The sequence below is a fragment of the Anarhichas minor genome, unplaced genomic scaffold, assembly GCF_050575085.1.
Source record: "Anarhichas minor isolate MPS153535 unplaced genomic scaffold, ASM5057508v1 ptg000047l, whole genome shotgun sequence".
Classification (NCBI taxonomy): domain Eukaryota; kingdom Metazoa; phylum Chordata; class Actinopteri; order Perciformes; family Anarhichadidae; genus Anarhichas; species Anarhichas minor.
The window spans coordinates 410,001-422,129 of record NW_027466493.1 but is presented as its reverse complement, the minus strand read 5'-3'; the positions used below and the strand labels follow the sequence as shown (position 1 = coordinate 422,129).

Here is a 12,129-nt window from a genome sequence, read left to right as displayed (position 1 = left end):
CAGACTTCCGGCGAACGAAAATTTACGCTGGGGAGACGCAACACTTCTTGCAACTTTACTCGCTGAAACTTCTGTCAATCAAGACCCGCTTTGACGCTCGCATTCCTGAGACTCTGACGCGTCGAAGGCGGGCTCATTGACTGAAATCAACCGATGATAGGCTGAGCTACAGCCCCATACACACACATGAACTGAGAAAATCCTATGGATGAGAGCCAGAAACATGCTCTGAGAGGACCCTGGCTCTCAAAATGATTTCTAACAGCTGTATTTGGATGTATTGAATAATATGAGTGATAAAAAAAGTGAAATATATAGTTATATAGTATATAAAAGTACAATGTAAGAGCTGCAACAGCTGGTTCGAAAATGATGACCTCGCGTGACCTCTCTGTACTAAAGCCTCTTATTCTTTATCCCAGCCAACCTTTATTCTAGGACTACTGATCGTACATACATAGGTTGTGCTATGATTTGGGAGAGTTTTGAGGCAGCCAGCTGCATTATTTCAAAAACATAATATCAATAAAAGTGCTTTTTTTTCAGGCGAACCTGAATATTTTCAATTTGAGCTGTGTAATATCTTCCTGCACTATATTAACCAGCAACATATACACAATATTTACCCATCTGAACAATCTCAAAGTGTTATCTGATTATAGCATCAAAAATTATTAAAATAGACCTTGTAGTCACAGAACTGTGGTCTCCTTAGTATGGGTATGCCATTTTCGAGCAGAGGCCTAAAAATAGGGCTGAGGCCTAATAAGCCACAGAAGTTTTGGGATTCTGTTCTGTGGAGCGATGAAACAAAACTGGAACTTTTCGGGCCCATGGATCAGCGGTACGTCTGGAGGAGGAAGAACGAAGCATACGCTGAGAAGAACACCCTGTCTAAAGTGAAGCGTGGCGGTGGCTCGGTGATGCTCTGGGGCTGCTTTGCTTCTTCTGGCACTGGAAACCTGCAGCGTGTGGAGGGCAAGATGGATTCAATCAAGTATCAGGAAATCCTAGGAGGAAACGTCATGCCGTCTGTGAGGAAGCTGAAGCTTGGGCGTCGTTGGACCTTTCAACAAGACGATGATCCCAAGCATACCTCAAAGTCCACCAAGGCTCGGTTTCAGAAAAGGTCCTGGAAGATTCTAGAGCGGCCTTCACAGTCGCCTGACTTGAAAATCCACAGAAAATCTCTGGTTAGATTTGAAGAAGGCGGTTGCAGCACGCAAACCCAAGAATATTGGAGAGCTGGAGGCCATTGCCCACGAGGAAAGAGCTAAGATTCCTCAGGAACGCTGTCAGAACTGGTGTCTGGCTATGCATCACGTTTGCATCAGGTCATAACAGCTAAAGGGTTCTCCACGAAGCACTAAAGATGCTCTACGAAGCTCTAATGATGCTCTACTAAGCACTAAAGAGGCTCTACTAAGTACTAAAGATGCTCTACGAAGTACTAAAGATGCTCTACTAAGCACTAAAGATGCTCTACGAAGTACTAAAGATGCTCTACGAAGTACTAAAGATGCTCTACGAAGCACTAAAGATGCCCTACTAAGTACTAAAGATGCTCTACGAAGTACTAAAGATGCTCTACGAAGTACTAAAGATGCTCTACGAAGTACTAAAGATGCTCTACTAAGTACTAAAGAGGCTCTACTAAGTACTAAAGATGCTCTACGAAGTACTAAAGATGCTCTACGAAGCACTAAAGATGCTCTACTAAGCACTAAAGATGCTCTACGAAGTACTAAAGATGCTCTACGAAGTACTAAAGATGCTCTACGAAGCACTAAAGATGCCCTACTAAGCACTAAAGATACTCTACTAAGCACTAAAGATGCTCTACTAAGTACTAAAGATGCTCTACAAAGCACGAAAGATGCTCTACTAAGTACTAAATATGCTCTACTAAGTACTAAAGATCCTCTATGAAGTACTAAAGATGCTCTACGAAGTACTAAAGATGTTCTACTAAGTACTAAATATGCTCTACTAAGCACTAAAGGTGCTCTACTAAGTACTAAAGATGCTCTACTAAGTACTAAAGATGCTCTACTAAGTACTAAAGATGTTCTACTAAGTACTAAAGATGCTCTACTAAGTACTAATGATGCTCTACTAAGCACTAAAGAGGCTCTACTAAGTACTAAAGATGCTCTACTAAGTACTAAAGATGCTCTACAAAGCACTAAAGATGCTCTACTAAGTACTAAAGATGCTCTACTACAGGGATTCCCAAAGCGTGGTGTGCTGCCTCTAGGGGGTGCGTGAGAGGAAAAATGTAATGGTGGTCTAATGGTGCAGTCCTGTCTACTAAAAATTACGTTCCCCCAAAACTAAAATGCATTCTCAATAACGTTTGACCATAAACGTCTTTTCTCCCTGATTACGTTTGTGTTTGACGTATTACAAATGCGTTTCTCATCAACATATCTTTGCCATACATAGTCTTTATTATTTTTCTGTGATCTGCCTCGCCTCTACCCCCACCACCCACAAGTTGTTGCCCCGCGGCCTGTTCCGAGGGCTGACAGACCTGACGATGGGGTGCCTCACGGCGGGGGCGGCTGGAGACCTCGCGTCCGGCGCCAATGGGTGAGCGCCCGCCACTCGGAACCATAAAACCAAGTCCCGGATTTCACCCGGGGGACATTCTGGAGGTATTGTGGCCGGGTGATGTGCCTCGTTGCTGGGGAGGTATGAGCCGAGAGTGGCGGGGTGTTATGGAGGTATATTTTATTTATTTGTATCCATCTAACCCTAACCATAACCATAACTTCCACTAGGAAGCCACGTCCCCACCCAAACCTAACCCTTAAGAGAGTCACGGTTACTCCCGGATTTTACACGCGGGCCTTTGTGGAGGTATTGTAGCCGCGTAATGTTCCTCGTTGCTCGGCCTGGATGAGCGCGTTTCTGCTGGAGACAGGCGGCGTGTTGTGGTAGTATTCTGACCGCATAATAGGGAGAAGGAGAGGCGGTGGTGGAGAGGGAAAAAAATGTTAAAATGTTGATTAGAAACGTATTTGTAATAAGTCAATGTAATAAGTCAAACACAAACGTAATCAGGGAGAAAATCCGTTTTTGGTCAAACGTAATTGAGAATGCATTTTAGTTTTGGGGGAATGTAATTTTTAGGAGATGCAGTCACATTGCCTGGTGCAGTGAGGTTCTGGCTAACACCTAGCGTGCCAGTGCAAGTCAAAAGCCCCTTACATTTTTTATATCGAAATTGGAGGAGTTACAAAACAGCCCAAAACAACTGCAGTCTCATTCATGTGTTGGGTCTACAAAAAACACACTGCGGGCTTCATATCTGGTCACAGAATAGCAAGAAAGGGGCTACCTCACACAATCGCCGAAGACGTGTGCTTGCCAGCTGCCAAAGAGATGGTGGAATGTATGATTGGAGAGAGAGAAGCAAACAAGTTGGACATGATCCCGGTGTCCAACAACACTGTGTCGCCGCATCGATGCTTTGTCCGAAGACATCCTGGCTACATTAGTCGGTCGCGTGAAGAAGAGTGAGTTTTACTCTCTGCAAGTAGACGAGTCTACAGATGTGGCCAATCTGGCCAATCTTCTGGTGCACGTCCGTTACCTTTTCGAAGGCACAGTGCAGGAAGTTCTTTTGTCTTTTTTGTGTTTTCTATCTTGTAAACAAACGCCACGCGCGAGCAAACTGTTCTCTCATCGGTCCGATTTTTATGCGGCTATAAATAGGCTCTGTTTATCTCTGGGATTGGGGGTGCGTGAACCCGGTCGGGATGTAGAAGGGGGTGCGTGGCCTAAAAAGTTTGGGAACCGCTGCTCTACTAAGTACTACAGATGCTCGTCATGAAGGGGTTGAATGAGTTTGAGACTGCAGTAGTCATGAAAAGTGCCATTTTGTGTTGAATTTGGAGAAACCACTTGTAGTTTTAGTTGTGTTGAGCTGTTTGAGTTGTTTATTGAAAACAGCTTAAAGTTTGTCAATTTTGCCAATAAACCTAATTTTCAATGGGGTTGAATAATTCTGAGTGCAACTGTAGACGTAAATACATCAGCGTCTATTCATTGTTTGTACATATGGTTTACACACACACATTTATACACATAGTCTGGTCTCTGTACTAATATGAGGTATCGTAGAGCTCTGGGTGAACAGACGGATACAGTATGTTTATCTTGATTCAGCGTCGGGACGTCAGTGATGACAGGAGGAGCATCTCAACGCTGATAGGCTTTACAGACACAGCCTCATGTGAATTTCTCGGCCGAGTTAAAACAATTTCAACTCGCGTGAATGAGGCGAATTTTCATATTCTGGCGTTATTTGCGTCCAATCACGGCGCCTGACTCCCTCCCTGGTTTTGCATCTACTCGCGTCTTTGTATTGACTTTGTATGTCTGGACGGTCCTCCACCTTCCTCGGAGTCTTCCTCGGCAGGATTCTGTTCCTGAAAGTCTGAATATTTCTGAATATTTCTGTATAACAAAAGTGTGAACGTTTTCTTCTGTTTTCATCTCCTCATGTTGTAAAGTGACGCTAAGCAGAAACTCGTCATCCGTCTATACGTGAGTCCATTTTCATTATTATCATGTATAGATAAATAAATACTTAGCTATTGCTTCACCATTGTTTACTATTTGTTAAGACCACCAATGGAGAATCAGCTAACTGAGCATGCTCACAATCTTCTTCTCTGGTATTTGACGTATCGTTGATGTCACTTTTATCTCCACCTAGTCTGGGTTTTTGCGTTCTGTGTGGATGGAGTTCTACTTGTATTCAAACCATCTTTCTGTTTGAATACATCTTTGATTTCAGGATGACAGCAGGAGCCCAGTGAAAGTTTCAGTTCATGTTTTTATTGGTCGACAGATTGAAAACATGGCGATCGTTCTTCATCTGGAACGTGAATCCACAATCTTCTGCTGGTCGATTACATTCAAAGACGATAACATCAGCAGCTGACAACGTGATCCTCAGCCGTTCACTTTTGATTATTGCTCAGCGAGGTTATGCCATTAATATGGAGTTAATTCTGATGAAAGAAAGAAATGAATAGAATCTGCTTTTATTCAATAAACATATAGTAAGACATTGTCCACTTGTGTAGCCCTCATTTTATTTGTTCTTCAGTCATGCTTTGATTTTAATAATGTGTTTTCTACATTAATGCTGATGAACTGAATAGTTTCTCTTTTGAATCGTATTTCTTGCGTTGGTGTTCAGCTCAGCGGTTTCTTTACTCCCAGGAAGCATCGACAGGTTTGATTGACACCAGAACGCTGCAGACCGTCTACATCAGGACTCTGTGTGTGTGTGTGTGTGTGTGTGTGTGTGTGTGTGTGCATCCAACCGTGGTGAGGGGATAATGGGAAAGCAAAGCGCATCATTACCTCTCCCCATGCTGCCCCCCCCCCATGAACAGCTGAGAAAAGACGGAGCAGACGCCGTCGCTTTGGATCTGGACTTTGTTTCTTCTGTAAAAAAGCAGCTTTCACAACATTTAAGCTGCAAACATGTAAACATGTAAACATCTACACATCTAAACATGTAAACATGTAAACATGTAAACATGTACACATGTACACATCTAAACATGTAAACATGTAAACATGTACACATGTACACATCTAAACATGTAAACATGTACACATGTACACATCTAAACATGTAAACATGTACACATCTAAACATCTAAACATGTAAACATGTAAATATCTAAACATGTACACATGTACACATCTAAACATGTAAACATGTACACATGTACACATCTAAACATGTAAACATGTACACATGTACACATCTAAACATGTAAACATGTACACATGTACACATCTAAACATGTAAACATGTAAACATCTAAACATCTAAACATGTAAACATGTAAATATCTAAACATGTAAACATGTAAACATCTAAACATGTAAACATCTAAACATGTAAACATGTAAACGTCTAAAGATGTAAACATCTAAACATCTAAACATTTAAAGCAGAGAGAGTTCAGAGCCGACCCAAAGAACAGACTTTCATTATCATGTTTCTTTTCTTAACATAAGCTATTATTATTCTGTGATATTGAGGGAGAGGTGTTAATCATTTGCTTTGTTTGTTTTCTTTGTATGATTTTTTTTTACTGAAATTCAAAATAACTTTTGTTCCAATTTTGTGTTTGAAGAATACAAAAACTAAGTTAAATTGTCTGATGTCGAGTATTTTCCATAAAAGCCTAAATGTATTCAGAAGTTACAGAATCGACTTTTGTTTTGTAACTTTATATCTTTATATCTTTTGTATTTTTATTTTACATGATGTACGCACGTCTTTAATATTGTGAGGATTATTTAGGTCGGGCTAAAGAATAAGAACTTATTCCTGGATTTCGTTTGTCATTCTAAAGTCTTTTATCATTTTCTAGTTAATGTTTAAAGTTCATCTTAAATGTATGAATTCTACCAGATGAAGGTGGGACGTATGTCTTTATAGTAACATTATCAGCATGGTTTGTGATTTAGCGTTTATTATATTATTTTTGATGAGTTTACATTATTTAACTTCATTTTAAAGAGTTCATCAAGCTAACGTTACTTCTGTCAGCTCAGTCATCTTCCTGACATTTACACCAGTTAGATGTTTAGCTGGTAAACCAGAGATTTAACAAAAAGTGTTTCTCAAAGTTACGATAAAAACTCTTGTTTGTTGTACTTTTTTGTAGTTTATTTAATTAAAATAAATGTCTATGATACAGGTGCAGTTTAAATGTTTCTTTTGTTCGGTTTGGGTCGGCCCTGTTTGACAGACTACGATGGAAAATGATGCTTTTAAACTTCAGGCAGAGCTCAGTTATCTTTATCTTTTTTTAAACAATCAGCTCTTTTTTTAGACCTTTGGTTTGACAAAGCTGCAGCGGTTTTTAAAGGATTTACAGTGTTTGTTGACTGTGCAGTTTTTAAAGCTCTCTTCCTTCACAGAGCTCCGGTTCTCTGCGTTCCCCTCCCCTCCCCCCCCCCACTGTCAGCCGGAGACCCTCGGCTGAGGAACTCCACATTCCCCGTCTCAGCCGTGGGGACTAGACGTACTCCTGCAGGCTGTAGCTGTCCTTGATGTCCTTCAGAGGGGGTTTGGAGGGAGACGGGTAGACCTTCTGGTCCCGCTCAGGTTCAGGAGGTTTCTGCCGATTCACTTTGTCCATCTGCAGCCGAACCGTCAGGTTTCGCCTGTTTTTCGGCGGCACGCGTTCCGTCTGCAGCTCCTGCCTCCGCCGGTCCTCTCGGTACGCCATGACTCGGTCGGGATCATCGGGGGACGCGTAGTCCGGCCGTCCTGTCCTCTTTCCAGGACAGGACAGACAAAAGATGAGCCCCGCAGCCAGGAGGAAGCCGGCCGAGAGGAAGGTGACGCACAGAGCTCCTCCCGGCTGATACTTGCTGCTGTCCGGCAGGTCCGTGGTCAGGAAGGCGGCGATGACCTCGTTGGTGTACCAGGACGCCGGCACGAGGCAGAGGAAGCTAGCCAGGATGAAGCAGCCCCCGGCGGCGATGGCCGTGTGCCCCTTGGCCCGGTGGCTGCCCCCCCAGCGGGTACATTTAAGCCCCAGGGAGGCAAGGCAGAGCCCGAACGACGCCACCATGCAGCACAGAACCATGGCGGCCCGCGTGGTCTGCAGACAGGCCGGCAGCGACAGCACCGAGTTCTTCACGGTGCAGCTGAAGACGCCGGAGCTGTACCAGACGCAGTCCATCCACAGACCCTGCATCTGTGAGATGGGGGTCATGACGCTGGACCAGACGTTGACGCTCACCTTCCAGTTGGGCAGCAGGGTGGCCACGGTGGTGCCGAGGACGCCGAGCAGCGCCAGAGCGAACGCCAGGATCTGAACGGCGGTGGACAGCATGGCTCAGCCCCCCCCAACACCACCCCGCCTCCGTCAGGTCCTGACAGCAGATAATTCCTCCGCCGGGCTCCAGCGAGCTGCAACCAGAGGAGAAATGAGAATGAAGTGAGCGTGGGAGCGTGACGGACGCACAGCTGAGGCTGCTGATGGGAACGCGTTCCATTTATTTCTTTATTTGTCGCTGATTGCCTGCATTAGTTGCTCTGCAGCTGATGATGTGGTGATCATTGACACTCTATTCTGTCTGCAGTCCCTCGGGTCTGTTTAACTCTCTGCAGGAGAAACTAAGATCCAAGTTCTTCTTCTTGGAGTTTAAACGTCGCGAGGAGACAAAGTGAGAGAGAGTCGGGCTCTTTCTTACCTTGTGTTGTGATTTCCTGAGGACGAAGCGGAGGGAATGGAAACACAAGCGTCGTGGGTTTAACTACCCCGTCTCCTTGGCAACCGTACATACAGTTTCATCCCATTCTGCGTCCTGGAGAAGAGATGCACCAGAGGAAACCTCCGCACGAACAAAACCGTCCAAAAGTCCGGTTCAGGAACCAGTTTTTTGTCTTAGTTTCTAACCTGAAGGTCAGCAGAGCCGCAGAGCAGCGTTTCTTTATCTGAGGAGTCGATGGCGGGGTACACCACGCCGCAGGAGTCCCTCCTCGTGGTCGCCTTTGACCACCTGGACCGTTCTCCTGGTTCTTTGGACGACACCAGTTACATTTATTTATTTTTATAACACAGAAAGAGTTTCAACGAGCGAAACAGCCTCGTTTAAAAAACAAAAGAATCTATTGAGCGTGAAGGTAGCGGCTCATTACTGGTTGTTTCTGATAATATCAGCTGGTCTCAGACGCCTGACGACATCATTGGTGCTTTTTAAAAAAAAACAATCAACGCGCTCCGACGGGTCGTCGCCTCGGTCCTGGTTTGGTGATAAGAACCCGCTGAGCTGCTGTTCTGCAGTGGGAGTCGAGGTGTCGCCCGTCATGTGACCGTGTGAAGAATCGCCCTCTGCGGCGCGCTGATAAGTGTCCGCGGCCCGCCCACCCGTTTGGGGCTGGACGGGACCCGGCGGTCCGTCAGCGGCAGCCTGTTATTACCATAATCCTGCAGTCTTATCAGCCTCAGACCTGCACGGACTCCTGCAGCCTCCACACCAAACTGCACACAATAAACACACGTCCCCGTCCCCCCTCTGTGGGAAAAACACCACATTAAAGCCGCTGTTTCACTGTTTCAAACCAGCAACACGGCTTGATTAATGTTGTCGTGTCGATTCAGTCACTCAACAACAAATAAGAACTCAGCAAAGACGAAGTTTCCCACCCGGAGACAAAGAGCGATGAGCTCATCGTGAACGAAACAGGAGTTACTGCGGCTTAAACCTGACAGATTCCTAATGGAGTTCTGCACTGAGGTCAGACACGAAACGTCTCTTAATTTGATAACACAGTGATCATATGACGTGTGAGAAATAAAAACAGAGATCACAAAGTTATTTTACACACAAAAGGCCTGAAGACGTTTAATGTAAAGACATAACAAAACGAAGGATCTTGGGACGTCCTACGCTCATCCTGGGTCCCGTTGGGGGGTCGGGAACCTCAGGTTGGGAACCTCGTATTCAGATAAAGAAATAATTGGTTCACTTACCCACGTAATAGAAAACGTCTGCAGCGCTCCACAGAGCCGTTTGATTATTATCAGTTCATAAATTGATCCTCTGAAAGGAACAAATGTCAAATCATTAATTTAATTAGTGCTTCATTCATTCAGCAGATCGGGGTTTTTAACATTTAATTCAAAAGAATAGAAATATTAATTAATTATTTTCCAAAACAAGACTCACATCATAAAACACAATAAACATGATATAAAAATATGTTCACTTACTGGAGAATATTTGAACTGATTGGAGGTTTTTCTGCAAGATAATAAATGTTTGTGTTATTGTTACAGTAGTTATATTCTGATAGTTTTCATATACGACATAATGATGACAATACAACACACTTTCAGTTTAAGAAAAAAAGAGTCACAAAAGCCTTTGTTAAGTTATGTTAATTTAAGAAAAACACATTTATTTTATCATTTAAAAAAGACAAAATGTCTCAGCAGCGGTTTTCTCTTTAATTGAAATGATTCTGTCGTCACTGACGTTTTATCCAGAAGACGAACAATAAGATTATTAACGTTTTATTAATTGACGTTAATTGAAGTTGTTGTTTTTAGAAGCTCTTAAATCTCAGAGCGTCCTTGAATATTTTCCCAGCAGCCTTTGCTGCTCTCGACTGCATCCTGACGACGATAATAATAAATTACACTTTTTAAAAGAGAGATTTATTATAATACAGTTGAATAAATCTGTGTTTTCAAACGGATGCTTGAAAAGAATCAACGTAAAAAAACGACTGAAAATCATTTTTAACTATCATCTATTCTGTTGATTACATTTTGAATAATTGTATATAAATTAAGAAAAAATTTGGAAAACGTTCACGAGTCTGCAGATATTTGAGAAGCCGTTTGGGATTGTTGATTATTAGTTGATTTAAAAATAACCATCAATATAAAACTGATCATTCCAGCTGTGACCTGTAATAGAGAGAACACACAGTGTATAGTATCTGTATAACACACAGTGTATAATATCTGTATAACACACAGTGTATAATTTATGTATAACACAGTGTATAATTTATGTATAACACACAGTGTATAATATCTGTATAATACACGGTGTATGATATCTGTATAACACACAGTGTATAATATCTGTATAATACACAGTGTATGATATCTGTATAACACACAGTCTATAATATGTGTATAACAGTGTATAATATGTGTATAACACAGTGTATAATATCTGTATAACACAGTGTATAATATCTGTATAACAGTGTATAATATCTGTATAACACAGTGTATAATATGTGTATAACACACAGTGTATAATTTATGTATAACACACAGCGTATAATATCTGTATAACACAGTGTATAATATGTGTATAACACAGTGTATAATATGTGTATAACACACAGTGTATAATTTATATCTAACACACAGTGTATAATATCTGTATAACAGTGTATAATTTATGTATAACACACAGCGTATAATATCTGTATAACACAGTGTATAATATGTGTATAACACAGTGTATAATTTATGTATAACACACAGTGTATATGTGTATAACACACAGTTTAAACTTTAAAAAGCGTGAATTCATTTTAGGATTTTTGTTTTGTTTATTTTTTGATCGTTTTTGTTATAACTTGAATTTCTTGTTTTTGTACTATTAATGTTTATTATTCTTTTGTTTCATTTTTGTTTAATTCGTCATTTCTTGCTTGTTCTTTGTTAAACTTTTAATGTTTTGTTTTTGTTCTTTTTTTGTCATTCTTTAAACTCTCGCTTGTTTTTTAAATTCAGATTTAAGTGTGTGTGTGTGTGTGGGGGGGGGATTTAATTATCTTTGAGTGGTTTATTCTTTTATTAGGAGTGTTGTTAATATTCATCTCTTTAACATCAGATTATTTAAACATTTAGTAAAAACAATTAAAATGTGATGAATCAGCTGTTTGTTTTCATCTGTGGTCGTACATTTAGATTAAAGAAGAAGGAGAAGAGGTTTATTTGAACAGAAGAAGAAGAAGAAGTCATTCGTCTCATTCAATACGACTGAAATTAGCTTCACATTAAAGCAGACAGTTTGACCTCTGACCTCCACACCGATAATAGTTTGGACCCGAATCAAACCATCTGGCAGAAACACACACGCACACACACACACACACACACACACACACACACACACACACACACACACACACACACACACACACACACACACACACACACACACACACACACACACACACACACACACACACACACACACACACACACACACACACACACACACACACGCCATCATCTCCCCCCGAGTTGCCATCAACCATCAATCAACACACAGACAGGAATATAAATGAACCGTTTTATCTCAGCGTAACACACAGCCACACTCACACTCAGACACTCACTCACAAAGACACACACAATCACACTCACACACACACACACACACACACACACACAGTTTATATCTTTGTTGTGTGTGGATTCATATTTTTCAGGTTTCTTTGTCTTCTGGTTATTAATTATTGATTTATTATTGTTGATTTGTTCATATTACAGCCTGATATTCACATTACTATACGGAGACCAGGAGGTTCATAAACGG

The 12,129-nt window shown here is 41.7% G+C and overlaps 1 protein-coding gene across 1 annotated transcript; it reads right to left on the bottom strand.

Moving 5' to 3' along the window:
- Window positions 1–7,061: 7,061 nt before the first annotated feature.
- Window positions 7,062–7,886, bottom strand: LOC142971542 (claudin-20-like). The gene has a single exon (XM_076112097.1). It carries the CDS (start codon window positions 7,884–7,886, stop codon window positions 7,062–7,064), a length of 825 nt encoding a protein of 274 aa, XP_075968212.1.
- Window positions 7,887–12,129: the final 4,243 nt, after the last annotated feature.

Bases quoted from the DNA above. Each gene is read 5' to 3' on its own strand.
- LOC142971542 (XM_076112097.1), bottom strand. From the start codon at position 7,886: ATGCTGTCCACCGCCGTTCAGATCCTGGCGTTCGCTCTGGCGCTGCTC.